Source organism: Schistocerca cancellata, chromosome 8 (assembly GCF_023864275.1).
Source record: "Schistocerca cancellata isolate TAMUIC-IGC-003103 chromosome 8, iqSchCanc2.1, whole genome shotgun sequence".
NCBI lineage: Eukaryota > Metazoa > Arthropoda > Insecta > Orthoptera > Acrididae > Schistocerca > Schistocerca cancellata.
The window spans coordinates 109,890,293-109,909,102 of record NC_064633.1 but is presented as its reverse complement, the minus strand read 5'-3'; the positions used below and the strand labels follow the sequence as shown (position 1 = coordinate 109,909,102).

The following is an 18,810-nucleotide window of genomic DNA, read 5'->3' as shown; positions in this document are numbered from 1 at the left end:
GATGACTCTCCCTCCAAGATAACATGCTGTGACCTCCCTACCAAGAAATCCTCAGTCCAGTCACAAATTTTGCTTGATATCTCATGTTTTCAGAACCTGTGCTGGTTGGTATGGAGAAAGTCATCAAGATATCTCATTATTTTTTAGGTCAGAATATGTTCTAAGATTTTATAATGAATTGATTTCAAAGATATAGGATGGCAGTTTTGTCGTGTACTTCTGCCAGCCTTTTGTACAAGAGGTATGACCTGCACTTTTATCCAAACACTGTGCGTAGTTTCTTGTTCAAGATATGTGCAATATATTATTGTTACAATAGGGCTAACTCAGCTCCAAATTTGTTTTAGAATGTTACAGGTATTTCACCAGGCCCTGGAACTTCACTGAACTTTAACGATTCCAGCTGTTTCTCAATGCCAGTGACAGTAATATCTACAGCACACAGAGAAATCATCAAGTGATAGACAGCATTTTTAAAAGTGGGCTAAGCTATCTCATAAAGTCCTTTATCAGATTTGGAAAACCACACAATTCATACACACACAACTTAAGGCCACACCATTACCTCCAGTCACTGAGGATCACATCCTATTGCATATTGTTGTGATTCCAGCCAACATTTTCCACTGTTTGACATTCACATCTATTTCAGTCATCTATTCAGTGACGCAAGAAATAATCTGGGCATAAAAATTTCATTTTTCTTTTGAAAGAAACATTTGAAAATGGAAATTCACGTTTCTGCTTTAGCTTTCTTTGCTACTCTCAGTTTCAGTTCCTGTCTTAGCCAGGAGTGTATGAACACTTAACTTGGTGCCACTAATATGCAAAACGTATACTGATTATTAGATCTTTGGAGCCATGTGTGCAGTTAATAAGGCTGTTTACAGGAATTACGTGTAGAGGCTCAACAGAAGTTACACAAGTTGTGCCTGAGGCTGTGAGTGTGCTGACCTCTGAGCCATGCCAATCAAGAAAATCAAACCTGAAATTTTGTCAAAAATATGCAACTGCTGTGCCACTGTAGTGACTAAGGTAGTAGTGACTAAGTCTTTTGATTATGCGCAGTACTGCTATAGATCGTAAATCTGCCACTTTGCTGCCATCTATGAATGGCTACAAGATGACATTTCTTTTGTTAGTGGCACTGTTTGCAGGTGCTGCAATCCATCACACTTAATCCAGATCACCCTTGCTCTTCAGGTAGTGCACAGCTCTCTGCACTTTTGCAGCTTGAAATCTGAAAGGTTTTTGATACCAGCAGATGTTAGCAAAGCTAGCTTGAAATTGGCTGCTATCTTGAGATTGAAGGACAGAAACATATTGTAAACATGAACTTCTATTAGGGTCAGTCCATAAATAACACCAAAAACTATTTGGACATGGCATTAATCATAGTGAACAGACTTCTGAGTTCTTCAGCTTTGCTGACTGAGTGTCAGTATGAGGTGGCAGTGCAGTGAGTCATTGTGTATTCACATTAACTTGGCAGTTGTTGAAAGTATTTGGCTGTTGATATCATGGCCACTACAATAGCCCAATCTAGTATTTCATGCAATGTACCAGCAACTTGCAGTAACTTTTGCAGTCCCCTTTGTGCACTATCAAAACTAACCGCACCTGTGAAGCCAGTGTTGTTGCCCGATATGTAATAATAAATTATCAGAAACCACACTAGTGTCAATCTCAAGCACATAAATGTCTCCGAACCTCTGATGAGTTTTCCTCACCACATTTTCCCTAGTACAGCACTTGTTTAGGCTTCTGATCAGGTAGTTTAGTGCAATGAACAATAAAGGCCATTTTGAGAACAAGGTAGGCTTGTTAGTGGGGTGGGTGTACAATAATCTCCAAAACTGGAGCATCACACACTGGTCTAGGATGCTGACAGCCATGTAAGCTGCTCATGGTCTTCTGTCACCTGCTGATATATAGAAATGTTCTCCAGAATCATGAACCACATTTCAGGTCCTGCAGGTGTAAACAGTGGGGCCAACAATTGTAAGCACAGGACAGAAAAAATGCATGAGCCAGGATGCAGAAAGTCTTTAACTTATGCATGTTGTTGCAATGTGTATGAAAACACTGAACGGAAACCTTGTTGCATATGGTTTAATGTCACTTCTCGGCATAGTGGAGGTGCCCAGACACGGGTACTTTTGGTACTGCATTTATTGATTTCTGTTCACTTGACAAGAGTTCCAAAACTTCAATCTCCTGCTGGAGATGCTGGATGTTGCTGTCAATTTCATGTAACACCTTATGTGGATCTTCCACAATAAAGTCGTATTTTGTGGAATGGGAGAAATACTTGTCCTCAGGGAAATAGTCTCATATTGGGTTAACCAATTTAGTTAGGTGAAATCAATATGTACATATAATGCAAATCACTTTATTGAGTAACTCACTACAAATGTCAAAGGAGGCGAACAAAAAAAATTAGACAGAGGAAACCAGCAAATTCACAGAATGTATAAAAAATTGATTGATCAATTGTTTATTCCCACTTTTATTGTCTCTCTGTGCTTGTAAACCTGACTCATTCCACTTCCCCATGATTCCTCAAAATATTTACCATGGATTACAATACAAACAAACAAATAACAATCTAATAATATTTCATAAGAATCCAAAATAATCAAAGAAGATGATTGATGAAACACTGTAATGTCCTGCACAACTACCAAAAAAATCTTTAGCTTTATTGCATTTCTCTCATTAATTGTTAGCTGTTGCATGAATACATCAAGGCCAATTCAATTATAGTCCAATGTAATTACTCATTATTTGATGATTTACATGTGCCAGTACAATATATTCCTTGTTTATGTTGTGTACAAGACAGTAGATAGCACGTCTCAGATTGATGCCATATTTCTTGACTTCCTGAATGCTTCTGACACTCAATAAATGGAATTTTTTTAGAGCAATGCCTTAAGCTGCATATGAATTATTTGCTATTCATATGTGGTGTGGGACTAGTCCAACATGAGGAGTCTTACACTTTCACTAATCACATCCAAGTTGGCGTTACATAAACTGCCTCACAACTGTCAGTCCTACTACTGTCTTGAAATTGAAATGTAAACAACAGTAACTTGTTAAAAAATCATGAGGTAGAACATATAGCTCTTGCTAGCTCATTAGAACAGCATCTTTTAGAAGCAAAATGAGAGATATCTGGATGTTAACTTGTTTGTGCTACTTTATGTCAGCAATAAAGAGGGGGGAGGGGGGAGGGGGCAGCGGGAGAGGGAGCGGGAGAGGGAGCAGGGTGAGAATGAACCAATAGCTGTTATATTTCTACCCACTTTATAATGGTCTCTAAAGTGAATATCAAAAGTTCTGCCCATTTGATCTTTGTATATTCCAGAGTGCTGAAATGAGAAGATCTTCTGATGTCTGCTTTAAAGAATATTGTAACCTAAATATATATAGAACAGTTTTTGGAACTCATTTAAAAATATGCAATGTAACGTAGGATGCACAGATTGATATCTGAGTATGTGTCATGTTGTGAAAGGATGCCATTTGGATACAATGGAAGAGTTCGAAATTTGTACTAATTTTGCACATTTGTATGTATATTTTCTGATTTGTTATAATGTCTTTTCTCCCTTTTGTTACCTTTTCCCTTTGCCAGGGTCCCTTTTTCAGCTAGCCTGCACTTGTGCAATGATGGCACTATTTATCAGTTCTATAACATTGGCTGTTTAGTGTACACCAGCAACCCAAGATACGAGTTCATTACTCACGGATCATATCTGCAGGTGGGTGTCATCTATCCTGCTTCTAGTCTGTGTCTAGTTTGTCTACACCAGTAGTTAAGGAATATTTTTATTAGTTTTAACTCTGAGAAGTCTTTATTTCATCGTCAGTTTTACAATGTGAATTTTATGGCCTTTTATTTTGATTTAAGTGATAAAAAAATTTATTTTATTACCTAGTAAACATTAACCTTCAGTCTGAGGAATTAGAGTACATATGTGTCATAGTGTCAGTGTCTCTCTGGGATTCTTCAGTTGATGACTTACTACATAACATACTCAAGTATGAACCATTTTACACATAAGTTAACTGAACTGAAGACTTCTTAGCAAAAAAACCTAGTTACATTATTTTTAATGAAGAGGCAGCATCGTCTGAAGTAAAAATAGTGCTCGGCACACATCAGTAATGTGCGATATGACTGCTAGTATTCACATATTTAAATAACCTGGGAGATTATCTCTACAAAGCAGTACACAGAAGTGATATAATTAGGAAATTGTTAGATAATGCAAAACACTTGTACACAATCAGTACCAGATTCAAATACTGATGATGTCGTTTGAACATAGATACAGATAATAAATAAAAATAAAAGAAAAGATGACATCTTATCTCACTATATGATCAGTATGTGGAAAACTAAAATATCCGTTTGGAGCTGTTTCAGGTGGAACAACTGAACTATGTAAGTATTATAGTGAGAAAGAAATGTGGTAGACTTTGAATTATTGAAATAATTCTAAGGAACCACAATTTAGGAACAAAAGAGCTCACAGATAAGCCCAACAAATGCAAAAGAAGACACTAAAAGGAATGCATTGTCATCCTTATACATACACTGTGTGACAAAAGAAGAAAGGTTAGTTGTTAATGCCCTGTTAACATTGAAGTTATTAGAGATGGAGCTAATATTGGATTGATAGGGATTAGGATGGAATCAATTCAGCTTTTTGATTGAGAAGTTGGAACTATTACAGAGAGATGTGAAGTCATCCTACATGTGTATTGTACACAAGCAGGATAGAAAAGAGGTAAAATGATCCTAGTAGCTAAGATTCTATATCCCTGTCACACATCATATGATGGCTCACAGAATACAGTTGTAGATCATTATTTACTGCTTCTTGAAAGTCTTGTTAATCTATAATTCCTTACTAAAATAATACATTTTTTCTGTGTTATTTTGTTTCACTGAACTGTCACTTTTAGTGAATTCCACAACAGGATGATTAGTGGTAGTAGTATCAGGAATACAGCAATTACAGATGCTTCATCCAAAGCCTGAGCTTCCAGTGGGTAGGTGGCTATAGATTTGGTTTAGAAATTACTTTATAAAACCTGACTACCTTCAGACATGCAGATTCTATATGATCATCTTCTTTGGTGACAGTCTCATGAAGTTGAGCCAATTATCGCAACTGCTAATTAATAACTATTATTAAAGCTTACAAGGAACATATTGTATGAATTCAGTTCCATCTGTGAAATGCTTGGTAATTATTCAGTGCAGAAAATTCTTGTAGAGTTTCACTTGGAATACAGTTAGAAAATGGAATCTTAAGTATCACAAAATACATCAGTTTAAATCAATTACCATTCATAATAATACAAATGTGAAATCTATCAGAGAGTGAAATTATATCATTGTTCACCCAGAAAATGGAATTGTGATTGCAATATAAAAATTAATAATTTCACTTCGGTTATTAAAAATCATGAGACCAGCTGACAGAAGTTCAGGTAGCATAAAAGGTTTTAGATCAGCAATGGCCAAAGTAATTTACATGGGAATGGTTTAGGATACCTATTTCCTCACATCCTATGGTAAATAAATATGCTCAAGAACTTTAAGCCTAAATTAATACAATTTTCAGTCTGCTACATTTAGCATCAGACAATTGTGCTCATTTAAAATGAGTATCAAAGCACACTGAATTAAATAAATGGTTTCAAAAAAATTATTCAAATGGCTCTAAGCACTATGGGACTTAACATCAGAGGTCATCAGTCACCTAGAACTTAGAACTACTTAAACCTAACCAACCTAAGGACATCACACACATCCATGCCCGAGACAGAATTCAAACCTGTGACTGTAGCGGTAGCGCAGTTCCAGACTGAAGCGAATAGAAGCACTCAGCCACAACGGCCAGCTAAATGATTTCACAGGTCATAAAGTCTTCAGTTTTGATTATTCAGTTTATCAAAACATGAAAGGACGGACAAATAAGATTTTCTATCACCTCATATAACAGTGACAGTGAATGTTTTCACCATTAACTTACTGCTCGTTCTTCTTGGCCAGGATCTTTAGTGGTGTAGCTTTTGTGAATTTTTCCAGCTATTACTCTGAAAAGGTCCTCAGGAAATTTCTCACTTTTTGCGTTGTTCCAGAAGCAGTGAGCAGCTGAAGAAAATAAAAAATCAGATTATTTCACTAAATCAAGAAAAATATCACAGTAATCTCAGTAAGCATGATTTATTAATTAAAACTATTGTCAAAATGTTACATCCATTATCATGATCATCATCAGCAGCAGCAGCCGCCGCCACCGCTGCCATCACACATGCCACCATCAGAAACCATTAAGTATTTTCATAACAAAATTTAAAGTTCTTGCTTGTTACAAAATGATTTTACATAAATTTTTACTTGCATACAGCTTAGTAACAATAATTAACACTCATATAAACAAACAGCTGCACTAGTAATGACAGAGAAATAAAAGAAAATGGAGGAAAACAATGGGTAAGTAGGATGCAGGCTCAAGAGACTGTAGGTGGGGGGTTGGGGGGTAGGGGGGGGGTGAGGGAAGGGGCAGGGGGGGAGATGGAAAGTGAGAAAACAGGATAAAAATGGCAGATACAGTGGAAATGACAAACAATGGAAAAGTGGGCATGGGCATATAACGAGTACGAACAATAAAATCAAACACTTAAAGTAATAGCTAAATTAAAATACATAGATAAGACACATCTGTACTGCAGGAAAAGTAGAGTTATACCAAATCCTGGTGGAGAACAGGCACAAAAAGTGTAAGAAGTACAGTGTGGAAAATAATTCATACTAAAAATAAGAAAATATTAGAATCACCAATACGTACCTGATAGTACAAATGTAAGAGAAATCAAAGAACCTCCACAAATGTTTGCGTAAATATCTCCTACATTTTTATATATTCCCACATGCCATGGAAATTCTCCACCTTTTACATTTGTACCATGAGCTAGAAGAGGGGTATTTCCAGACCGGTCCTTTCCACATGCTAAACATAGAAATTATGCATATTAAAAAGTAGAAGAAATTATATATAATTTTCCATATGATTTGAAGCTAATTACAATTTATATCCATTAGAAGTGTGTGGTGATGTTCCTTAGTTTTTATAATTTTATAATTTAGTTTTGTAGTAAATGTTATTTTGTGCATTTTTTTAAATTCTGAAAGCTTCCTTCTATAACTGTCAAAAAAAAAAAAAATAATTTCATACTATCAAACATGGTAATTTGATAAGTCAATGGAAAAGTGCTACAAAACAATTGACTACAAGGAAAAGTGCTGGGAGGGGATGGGCAAGCAGAGAGAGGGAAGTGAGGGGCAATAATACATAAGATCAGCAAATATGAGAAAAGGGAAAAAGAACTTTAGTCTTATAAACAGAGTGATGACAATATCACACTGTCTCTTTGGTCATGTTTATATGCATGACTGTATTTCTGTTCACCCCCACCTTCCTCACAGCATCTTCTGGATGTGCGACAATGGCAGTGGTGGATACATATGGGGGCACGCAGGGCACCCCCCACTCCCCTTGCGGGGCTGTCCACATTGTCACTCACACTGCCCCTGCCAGTCAGCCCGCACGCTATTCGATCATTTCTTTTGTCAGTTGACTTGTTTGAATCAAGTTATCGAGTAGTTGTACTTTCTTACATAGCAAATGTGTCCACGTCACTGTTTTTATACATTTCTGTCTGGCTCATAGATAGCTAATACATATCTATGAGAAAAGCTGTGGCCATTCTAGTGATCTTGATATCATCAGATGGCACTGTCTTGTACATGTGTATAATCAGTTTCAATAAATCTTTCTTAAACTTTTCATGTGATTTGATTATTTTTTATTATGGTAAACATAAAGGTAGCTCAAGACATATTTAGTGCCCCCTCCTTGACATTTTTCTATATCCGCCACTGGACAAGGGCATGGAAAGTTTTGCTCATTCTTGTTATATTTTGTTTTTAGGGAATATAACATACAAAATAAATATGAATAAACAGTAAAACACCACACAATTGAAAGTATTTCTAGAATGACTGTCTGACAAAAAAGGTGAAGCATCCAGAGGGGAAGGAGGAAACATAATGAAACTTGTAAAGTTATTTCAGTGATTAGAAAAGCAAACCAAATTTACAAAGAACTCGGAAGTATGAATGCCCTTATTATTATGATGTTGCACCCTATCTGGCATTGAAGCAAATACTGATTTGGTCATAAACTGCTGTATCTTCTCCTGAAGCAAGCTCATCCACAACTGTTGTCGCTGGTCCTCCATATCCTGCATATTGGCACTGGCATTGCTGCGGAGTTGATGTCAAAGCTCATGCCAGACATTTCCCATCAGAGACAGACCTGGGAATCTTGCTGGTCAGGGGAGTACCACAACAGTTTGCAGACAGTTCACAAAGACATGTGCCGTGTGTGGAAGAGCACCTCCAATTGAAAAATGGCACCACAATGCTGTTGCATGAGGGGTAGCACATGATGACTTACAATGTCTATGATGTTGCGTTGTGCCACGAGAGTACTACCAGCCATCCCCTGATGTCATTTCTGAGTGTGCCCCCATACCGTGACACCACTGTACTTCTCCCAAACATTGGAAGGATGGGACCCCTTCCCAGGTCGCCATCATACTCGCTGATGATGATCGTCTGGGATAGTGTGATGAGGCAGCTTAGAAATTCTGATAGTTGTTGGTAACACCATCTCATATAGGTGCACAGCATCTCTGTGACCTTCACGCTGATCACTCAACATCTGATGCTGTTCGTGTCCATTCTATACACTATCTGCCCTGGCAACAACACTAAACACAAACAACACTAATCTGTTGTAGTGGCTGCTCTACCTGTAACATTAAACTCTAAGTTCAATCAAAAATCTAGGAAAAGACAGATTGCTACTTTCCATAAAGAAGACACATCAAGCTGCAGGCGGCACAATTAAAACATAATTGTGTCTGTCTGGAACTTGACATGTCGTTTTTACAATAAGTAACAATCTGTCTTTTCCTGCATTGCTGATATTCATATCTGGAATTTCCATTGTTTGTAACTCTAATCATTTACATCCCCACCCATAGTATGCATATGTATGAAGTTACATTCACATCAGACCATGTCTTCTAGGTGCTCCATAGTTTTTTCTGTGGTATCTGGAAAGAACTTTCAAAAACTGACTTCACCAACATAACATGCATAAAACTTGTTCAATAGGAACAATAATAACACTGCAAACCAGCATTCCACTACCAGGAAAAAAAGGGTCAACAAATGTTTACCATACTGGTTTAAAAAGTTCTCAGTTTACTTGCCACCTCAAATTCAGATACAACCCCAAGCTTCTGATGATTGTCTACATCAGTGTCATTGGGAGCTACGTCTGACTGTCATGAAACTGGCAAAGCTTCCATTTTAATGCCAATATAATGGCATCTAATTGGCTAGCTTATGCCATGATGACATCACGGAAATGGTGTGTACTGAGAAGGCACTCTCTACATTCATAGATTATGTTTGCGTTCTCTATCCAGTGTTGCTTGCAGCACCATCCCTTGCATTGGGTAGTGAACTATGAGAACTTTCCTCTGTGCTCTTTCTTTCTCAAATGCATGCTTCTGTGCTAGGTGTATCTATTAAAGTTGTTTACCCATAGTCTACTTTCAGCTGCTTGCCCAATCACATGGTCCCAATAGTTTGAAAAATGAGCAAGAAACCTAATTAGTTCAAACAAAACCTTAAATTTATTTAACAGGCTGTGCTTAACCACTGCCGATTTTCGTAAATTCCTACAGTAAAGGCGATGGTGATGCTCAACACAGTTATCAGCAACAGTCTGTACAACCTGGACCACATAACTAATGCCACTATCATGATGAATATTATAAATCTTTCATACTACCCGTCTGAGATTATCTTTAATGGGTCCCAACAGATCTTTAATTTTCTCAGGTAGCCAAAAGACTTGTCTGATTCCTTGCCTGTTTAGGACGCTACCTGTCTTACTGGTTGTTGCACCACAGAACGCAAGTCATTCTATGTGTTGCTCCCTGCCTCAGTTTAATGGTTTACTCAATATCATGGTTTACTCAATATCATGGTGTACTTAATATCATGAGTAGAATAGCATTTCTTCTTAACACCATTATCAGATGGTTAATCTCAGAGCTTGCATGGCCTTTGTCAGAAATAGTCCTGGCTCTGTGTACCAGAGCATTCAGCCTAGCTCTTTCCTGAGCTGGACAGTGAAAGCTATACCCTTGTAATACAGGACAGAATGCCTTTGTTTTCTGTACATGTAATGACTGAGTCATCCATTTGATTTCTGTTTGACCAACACATCTAAGAAAGGTAACTTCCCACTGTAAATCTTATGTTAGGATGTATACCGTTCATATGGTGATACTGAAAATGTGTTGTCGACGTATGGGAAAGAGTAGAATGGACAGAAGGGAGCACTTATCATTGCTTGTTCTTCAAAATCCTCCATGAAAAATTCAGCTATGACTGGTGACATTGGTGAAATCATGGCTGTTTGATCAGCCATTTCATAATAATTTTAACCATACAAAAAAAAGTGCTTCTCACAGTGTGCTCAACTAAATTTAAAATTTCAGGGGAGAAATGGCAGAGCCAATAGTTTTATTGTGCATGCCACTGGTGCATCCATAAAAAGAGAGATCATGTCAAGGCTAGCCAAGATTTCAATTGAGTGTCTATCCTGATCTGTTTTATAACACCAACAAATATTTCTGAGTTTGTAGTATGGCGTCTACAGTGGCAAACTATAGATGCCAGTAATTTAATTATGTTTTTTGCCTGTGATATTAAGTTACCACCATGGAGGAAAACAAGATGCAACACTGTTAAACTCAGCCAGGATGATCAACACATAGTGCAGATTGCATTCTACTGTGCAACACCTAGTACTGTAAAAGGGATAAAATGCAACAACTAATAAGGTAGGTAGAGTCCTAAACAGGCAAGGAATTGGTTCACTGTTGTAGCCACCCAGTAGAATTAAAGAAATGTATTGACCCATTAAAGATAATCTCAGCCTGAAAGTACCAGGAATTTATAATATTCCTTGTGAGTGTGGCAGCAGTTATATGGGCCAGTCTGTAAGAATTACCATTGATCACTGTGTTCATCAGTATCACCTCAAAGACAAGAATTTCAAAAATTCGGCAGTAGCTGGGCACAGGCTATTAAAAAACACAATCTTTTGTTTGGATTAGAGAGAATCTTGCTCATGCATCAAGTTATTGGGACTCTGTGATTGGGGAAGCAGCTGAAGTTAGACTATATGACAACAACTTTAATGGACACCCAGCTATGCACTTAGCAACACATGGAGAAGTGAGTGATGGCAGTGCAAGTGACACTGGATAGAGTTTGCAAATGTAATCTGTGGATGCAGTGGGCACCACCTCTGTGTGTACCATTTTCGTGATATCATGATGCAATCCAGGCCCACAGATCTTGTCCTCTATGCACAAAAGTGGGAGCTGTGCAAATTTCATGGCAGTCAGACAAATCCCACGATAATGATAATGGTTATGATGTAGGCAGTCATCAAAAACCTGGGATATTATCTGAATTTGATGCAGCAAGTAAACCAAGAACTTTTTATCTAAGGACTCTGTTGCAAAAGACATTGTAACCACATCCGTCATACTATAGCAAATATAAGCAAACATGTAACTTGGGTATGGTTCATGTATCTAATATTATGACCACCATATCATTTCTCTAAATGTTGACCTTGAGCACCAAGACATCCATGAAGTGATTCCAGACAGACAGTAATCCTCAATAAATTTCATCTGGGCTTATTACAGCACATGACTGTCTTAATTGGCATTAATTGTCTTTGGGAGTCTGTGTTTCCTTGTAGACTCACTGTTTTAATTTTTCCCACACACAGAAGTCCAGAGATATTAAATCTTGTGAGTTTGTAGAGCATTTTTCCATTTTGTGTTTCACAAACAACTGATCCAACAAGCCCCAAATATTTTGTTAAGAAGGTCTGTAATTATCTGTGCAAAATGGGTGGGACATCCATCATGTCAGTACAACATCAATTTGTTTATGGCCAATGGGATGTCTTTCGAAAACTACAGATGTGTATCTGTTATTAACTGAAGATATTATGGCAATTCAGAGTCCTATCAATAAAAACAAGGATAAACGATACAATTGTTGAAAAGCCCATGCCTGTGTTGATAGGCCAATTTTACTATTTACTCATTTCTCTCAGCCTGCATGGATTTTCAACTGTCCAGTAGTGCATACTGCAAAGATTACGTCACCCATAATTCGTTAATGATGATTCATTAAAAAATCTTACATAGAAATGTGCATCATACACACTGTTTGGAGAACTTTAACTGATTTTGAAAGTCATTGCCACCAAGTTGTTAATGGAGAAAAATGTGGAAAGGATGAAGTGCCCTGCAATGCAATATTTACAGAACAATCTTTCAGCTGGTTACAGTCCCACACATGAGCCGCCTCGTAGTGAAATAAAGTTGCTGGTTACTACTATTAAAATGTTGGATCCCTTCTTTCATCAATTGCTGTTCTTTTTGAGTGGAAAATTTTATTCTTCACACTGACATTTTCTCAGATTTCTTTTACAGTATTTGCAAAGATAGATCATGAGGGCTCAATATGATCAGGATGCTTTTTGGAATACAACTGCGCTGTTGCTCTAACTGTTTGGTAACATTTACAATAAAGATATATCTTATCTACTTTATTGACTGAAGTTATGAAAGCCTGAATAGCTTCAGGAGTGACTTTTCTGATCACTATGACAGCAGAGCACTTGAGTGATGGGCTTGAAATACAGAAATAAATGTACCTGAGTCACTTGCCTGCTTACATTTGGTACAAAAGAACAGATGTCTGTGGGACCTCCTCTCCTGAGGGTGGAAAACTGTTTGCAGTGATGTTATCTTGTTACTGTTTGATTTAGCTCCACCAGTTACTGTCTAAGTTCTTTTGTAATGCTCTTTCCAATGCAACAGTTAAAAGAGTACATAGTTCCATTAGCAAGGTTGGTGTTACATTGGTAGCCATTAATATTAAAAATTACGTTGTACATCAGAAAATCTGCAACAATGTCCACTATTGCTTAGCTACAATTGCACCTAAATGTATTTACTTGTGGATATAGTCTGTCCTGGCTGCCTCACCTTATCAAACATGAAACTGAATACAGTGTTCATAACTTCCTGAAATACAGGCTCCTTCTTCAAGTTAGAAAGAGGAAATAACTGGTGGAGGTTTGAAAGGTTAACCCTCAAGATGGCTTAGCCCAGTGTGGATGACAAAGTACACAATGCCAGCTATGAGGTCATTACAACCTGCTTTCTGTCAAACTCATTTGAATCAGCAACTTTTCCTCATTCTCAGTACATTATGTTAAACAAATTATTTCTTTTTATACTATACCTACTCTTACTCTGTTCTTAGATACGAGTTTCAAAAAAAAAATGAAAAGCACAAAGCTTGCACTACAGTTTTAAATAACAAAAAAAGAACCATAATAATGATAATTAGAAGTAGTAGCCATGCTCATTGGAGAGAACTATTTAAAAAAACTGGGTACCCTTACTGCAGCACCCAACTAAACTACATCTACCAATCTTGTTCACTTTTTACAATTGGCATAGAATTTTTTAAAGCGCATCATATTTGCTATTTACTGTAGAGATTACTTATTTCCAAACTGCAGTTTCACCTTCAAGGCCATTATCAAGTGGTATTGCAAAGAATTTTGCTACATGACATGTGGTAAAGAAAAATCTTTTGCAGTAGCACTTGAAAATGTCCATAAGGCCAAAATTGCAATTGTGAATAAATAATCTCTACAGTCAGTGGTGAATATGATGTCCTTTAAAAAAGCAATCAGTCCGTTGTCCATATCAGGGAAAACATTAATATTTCATAAATAGTTCTACACATAATCAAAGAACAGGATCCAGTTTTAAGTTACATTTATCAAGCAAAATAAAAAAAAACTTAGAACAGCATTTTATATCAAAGAATAAAATTGTATAATACATTGCCCAAGGAGATCAAAAAGATTACTAAAATACGTCTGTGTAAGATGGCAGCTAAAACAGACTTGATAAGTAACAATACCACGGAAGGAAAGTTGCTGCTCACCATATATCAGAGATGCTGAGTCATAATAGGCACAATAAAAAGAAGATTTACACACTCATAGCTTTTGGCCATTAAGGCCTTTGTCAGCAGTAGACACACATACACACACGCACGCACACACACACTCACGCAAACGCAACTTGCACACACATCTGCAGTCTCAGAGAACTGAAACTACACTGTGGGCAGCACCACCAGTGCATGATGGGAGTGGTGACTAGGTGGGTGTAAGGAGGAGGCTGGGGTGGGGAGGGGGAGGGATAGTACGGTGGCAGTGGCAGACAGTGCAGTGTTGTAGTTTAGACGGAGGGCAGGAGAGAAGGTGTGGAGAGAGGAGGGGATAAGTAGCGGAAAGGTGAGAAATAAAAATAAATTAAAAGACTGGGTGTGGCAGTGAAATGATGGCTGTTTAGTGCTGGAATGGGAACAGGGAGGGGGCTGGATGGGTGAGGGCAGTGACTAACGAAGGTTGAGGCCAGGAGGCTTACGGGAACATACAATGTATTGCAGGGAAAGTTCCCACTTGCGCAATTCAGGAAAGCTGGTGTTCGTGGGAAGGATCCATATGGCACAGGCTGTGAATCAGTCATTGAGATGAGGGGTATCATGTCTGGCAGTGTGTTCAGCAACAGGGTGGTCCACTTGTTTTTTGGCCACAGTTTTTCAGTGGCCGTTCATGCAGACAGACAGCTTGTTGGTTGTCATGCCTACATAGAACGCAGCACAGTGGTTGCAGTTAAGCTCATAAATCACATGACTCGTTTCACAGGTAGCCCTGCCTCTGATGGGTAGGTGATGACAGTGAGCAGACTGGAGTAGGTGGTGGTAGGAGGATGTATGGGGCAGGTCTTGCATCTAGGTCTATTACAGGGGTATGAGCCATGAGGTGAGGAACTGGGAGCAGGGGTTGTGTAAGGATAGATGAGTATATTGGTAGGTTCAGTGGATGGTAGGAGGGGTGGGAAGCATAGTAGGTAGGACATTTTGCATTTCAGGGCACAGTGAGAGGTAATCGAAACCCTGGCGGAGAATGTAATTCAGTTGCTCCAGTCCTGGATGGTACTGAGCTATGAGGGGAATGCTCCTCTGTGGCTGGACTGTGGGACTTTGGGAGGTGGTAGAAGACTGGAAAGATAAGGCACAGGAGATTTGTTTTTGTACAAGGATGGGAGGATAATTATGGTCAGTGAAGGCTTCAGTGAGATCCTCGGTATATTTAGAGAAGGCCTTAATGGCCAAAAGCTATGAGTGGGTAAATCTTTATTGTGCTTATCATGACTCAGCATCTCCACTATATGGTGAGCAGCAACTTTCCTTCTCCGGTATTGTTACATTCCATCTGGATTTTCCATTGTTTGATTTTTGCCTGACGGCTTTTCTTCGATCCTAACCCTGTGCTGTTTTTCTTTGTAACTACTTCCTTTCGCATCGCTATACTCAATGTCCGACCTTTTTTCTTTTTTTTCCTGTGTTTCTCTTGTTGCCTTACGAACAGCACTGCACCCTCTACTTATGAGCCACACTGTGTCAACCGACTTGGCCGTGTGCAACAGACGGCCTCAAGACCACGTTGATTGTTGGTGCAGCATCTTATGTCCCTCATTACTCCCGCCAATATAATTAAGCCTATACCTTCAAACTGATCACGCTCCTTGAGTCAGTTCCCATATTTCTTCATGTTATCTCCCACATTTTTCCGGTGCCACATGATCTTACATCTCTAACTATGAACCCCTCTGCACCCCCCACACTTTCTCCACTCTATCCCTGTTCGCACCCACTAAATCCACCTCATCCAGTGACATCTGCCACCTCACTTCTTTACACTTATCTGCCCTCAAACCTGTTACCCACAGTAATACACTCCCGGAAATGGAAAAAAGAACACATTGACACCGGTGTGTCAGACCCACCATACTTGCTCCGGACACTGCGAGAGGGCTGTACAAGCAATGATCACACGCACGGCACAGCGGACACACCAGGAACCGCGGTGTTGGCCGTCGAATGGCGCTAGCTGCGCAGCATTTGTGCACCGCCGCCGTCAGTGTCAGCCAGTTTGCCGTGGCATACGGAGCTCCATCGCAGTCTTTAACACTGGTAGCATGCCGCGACAGCGTGGACGTGAACCGTATGTGCAGTTGACGGACTTTGAGCGAGGGCGTATAGTGGGCATGCGGGAGGCCGGGTGGACGTACCGCCGAATTGCTCAACTCGTGGGGCGTGAGGTCTCCACAGTACATCGATGTTGTCGCCAGTGGTCGGCGGAAGGTGCACGTGCCCGTCGACCTGGGACCGGACCGCAGCGACGCACGGATGCACGCCAAGACCGTAGGATCCTACGCAGTGCCGTAGGGGACCGCACCGCCACTTCCCAGCAAATTAGGGACACTGTTGCTCCTGGGGTATCGGCGAGGACCATTCGCAACCGTCTCCATGAAGCTGGGCTACGGTCCCGCACACCGTTAGGCCGTCTTCCGCTCACGCCCCAACATCGTGCAGCCCGCCTCCAGTGGTGTCGCGACAGGCGTGAATGGAGGGACGAACGGAGACGTGTCGTCTTCAGCGATGAGAGTCGCTTCTGCCTTGGTGCCAATGATGGTCGTATGCGTGTTTGGCGCCGTGCAGGTGAGCGCCCCAATCAGGACTGCATACGACCGAGGCACACAGGGCCAACACCCGGCATCATGGTGTGGGGAGCGATCTCCTACACTGGCCGTACACCACTGGTGATCGTCGAGGGGACACTGAATAGTGCACGGTACATCCAAACCGTCATCGAACCCATCGTTCTACCATTCCTAGACCGGCAAGGGAACTTGCTGTTCCAACAGGACAATGCATGTCCGCATGTATCCCGTGCCACCCAACGTGCTCTAGAAGGTGTAAGTCAACTACCCTGGCCAGCAAGATCTCCGGATCTGTCCCCCATTGAGCATGTTTGGGACTGGATGAAGCGTCGTCTCACGCGGTCTGCACGTCCAGCACGAACGCTGGTCCAACTGAGGCGCCAGGTGGAAATGGCATGGCAAGCCGTTCCACAGGACTACATCCAGCATCTCTACGATCGTCTCCATGGGAGAATAGCAGCCTGCATTGCTGCGAAAGGTGGATATACACTGTACTAGTGCCGACGTTGTGCATGCTCTGTTGCCTGTGTCTATGTGCCTGTGGTTCTGTCAGTGTGATCATGTGATGTATCTGACCCCAGGAATGTGTCAATAAAGTTTCCCCTTCCTGGGACAATGAATTCACGGTGTTCTTATTTCAATTTCCAGGAGTGTATATATTATTTATTACTGATTAGTTATTCTCTACTGTGACCTTTGTGACTTCTCGCCAGTTTTAGTGAGTTTTTGCCTTCTACTATCGTCGTCTTCCTCAGACTGCCTCTCTTTTCTAACACCTGTGCATCCATTTCGCCGTTTTCACATGTATTTAGGTGTATTTTTGCGTAATTTTTCAGACGTAATACTACTTTCTTATGTAATTTTTCGCATTTTTGCACCATCATGGATCCTTGCTCCTTCCATCTACATCAATACAGAAAATTTCCTTATCCCTAACCAGATCCCAGTCCCACATACTGTTCCTGCATTGTTGCTTGGCTCATGAAATCCCCCCTAATGGCCTTACCATCAAATTACCCATCTCTGGGTGCCACCCCTCCTTCCACAATGACCTCCACCTGTTCAGATTCTGCCAATACTTAGCTCTCACCAACATAGTCCTGCAAAACCACATCAACCAAGCCCAATCCTGCCAGCAATACCTTCTCTCCATCCACAAAATTATCCTGCTGTGTAATACCAAATTCTTGGAACCCATAACACACACTGAAACTCTTGCCCTGCAGGAATTTGAGCAACATGCACAACGCCACCTCAGAAAGCTCTCCATTCTGCTCAGATCCTGCTACCGCCTTGGAGTACCACTATCTACCACTTTTACAACAACCTCCAAAACTCCTTCCCACCACCTCACAGAACCCAAAACCTAATCAGACCCGCAACACAGTCATGAACCTTCCCTCCAGAAGCCTTAGTCCGATAGAAATATCAATCCTTTACAAAGGCCTCACCTTTTGCCCCACTCCCAAATTCAACAATGCAGGACTAGTTAAAGACCTCTCCTACTCCCAGTCCCTACTTTTTCGCCACCAACCCGACCAATGAGACTCAACCAAAGATCAATATTGAACCTTGCCTAACTCAGTTCACTCCTCTATCCAACCGTGATCCACCCCCACTCCCTACAAACCGCCCCCTGTTAACTCTCCAGAATTTCTTATCCTCGAACCTTGCCTCACCATCATTTCCCAAATCCCTCAACATGCATACTAACCTTACATCTGCAGAAAGAACCGTGGTCCACCATCTAAAAACTGATCCCAATCTTATAATCCTACCTGCAGACAAAGACTCCACCATCATTGTTTTGAACCGTAAGGATTACATGACGGAAGGACTCTGTCAGCTGTCAGATACTTCCACCTACAAACCATGCCACAGTGATAGCAATCCAGCAGGATCTCCAGTCACTACTCAACTCCTTAGGCCCGTCCCAGAACCTCTCCACAG

The 18,810-nt window shown here is 40.2% G+C and overlaps 1 protein-coding gene across 1 annotated transcript in view; it reads right to left on the bottom strand.

Annotated features, from left to right (window-relative positions):
• Positions 1–18,810, bottom strand: part of LOC126094930 (modular serine protease-like) — a 327,160-nt gene that overhangs the window by 80,942 nt on the left and 227,408 nt on the right. The window contains exons 8-9 of the mRNA XM_049909577.1: positions 6,876–7,037; positions 6,057–6,178 (exon numbers count right to left, since the gene is read on the bottom strand). Coding sequence (XP_049765534.1) covers positions 6,057–6,178; positions 6,876–7,037 — 284 coding nt within the window. The remainder of the gene's footprint in view (positions 1–6,056; positions 6,179–6,875; positions 7,038–18,810) is intronic.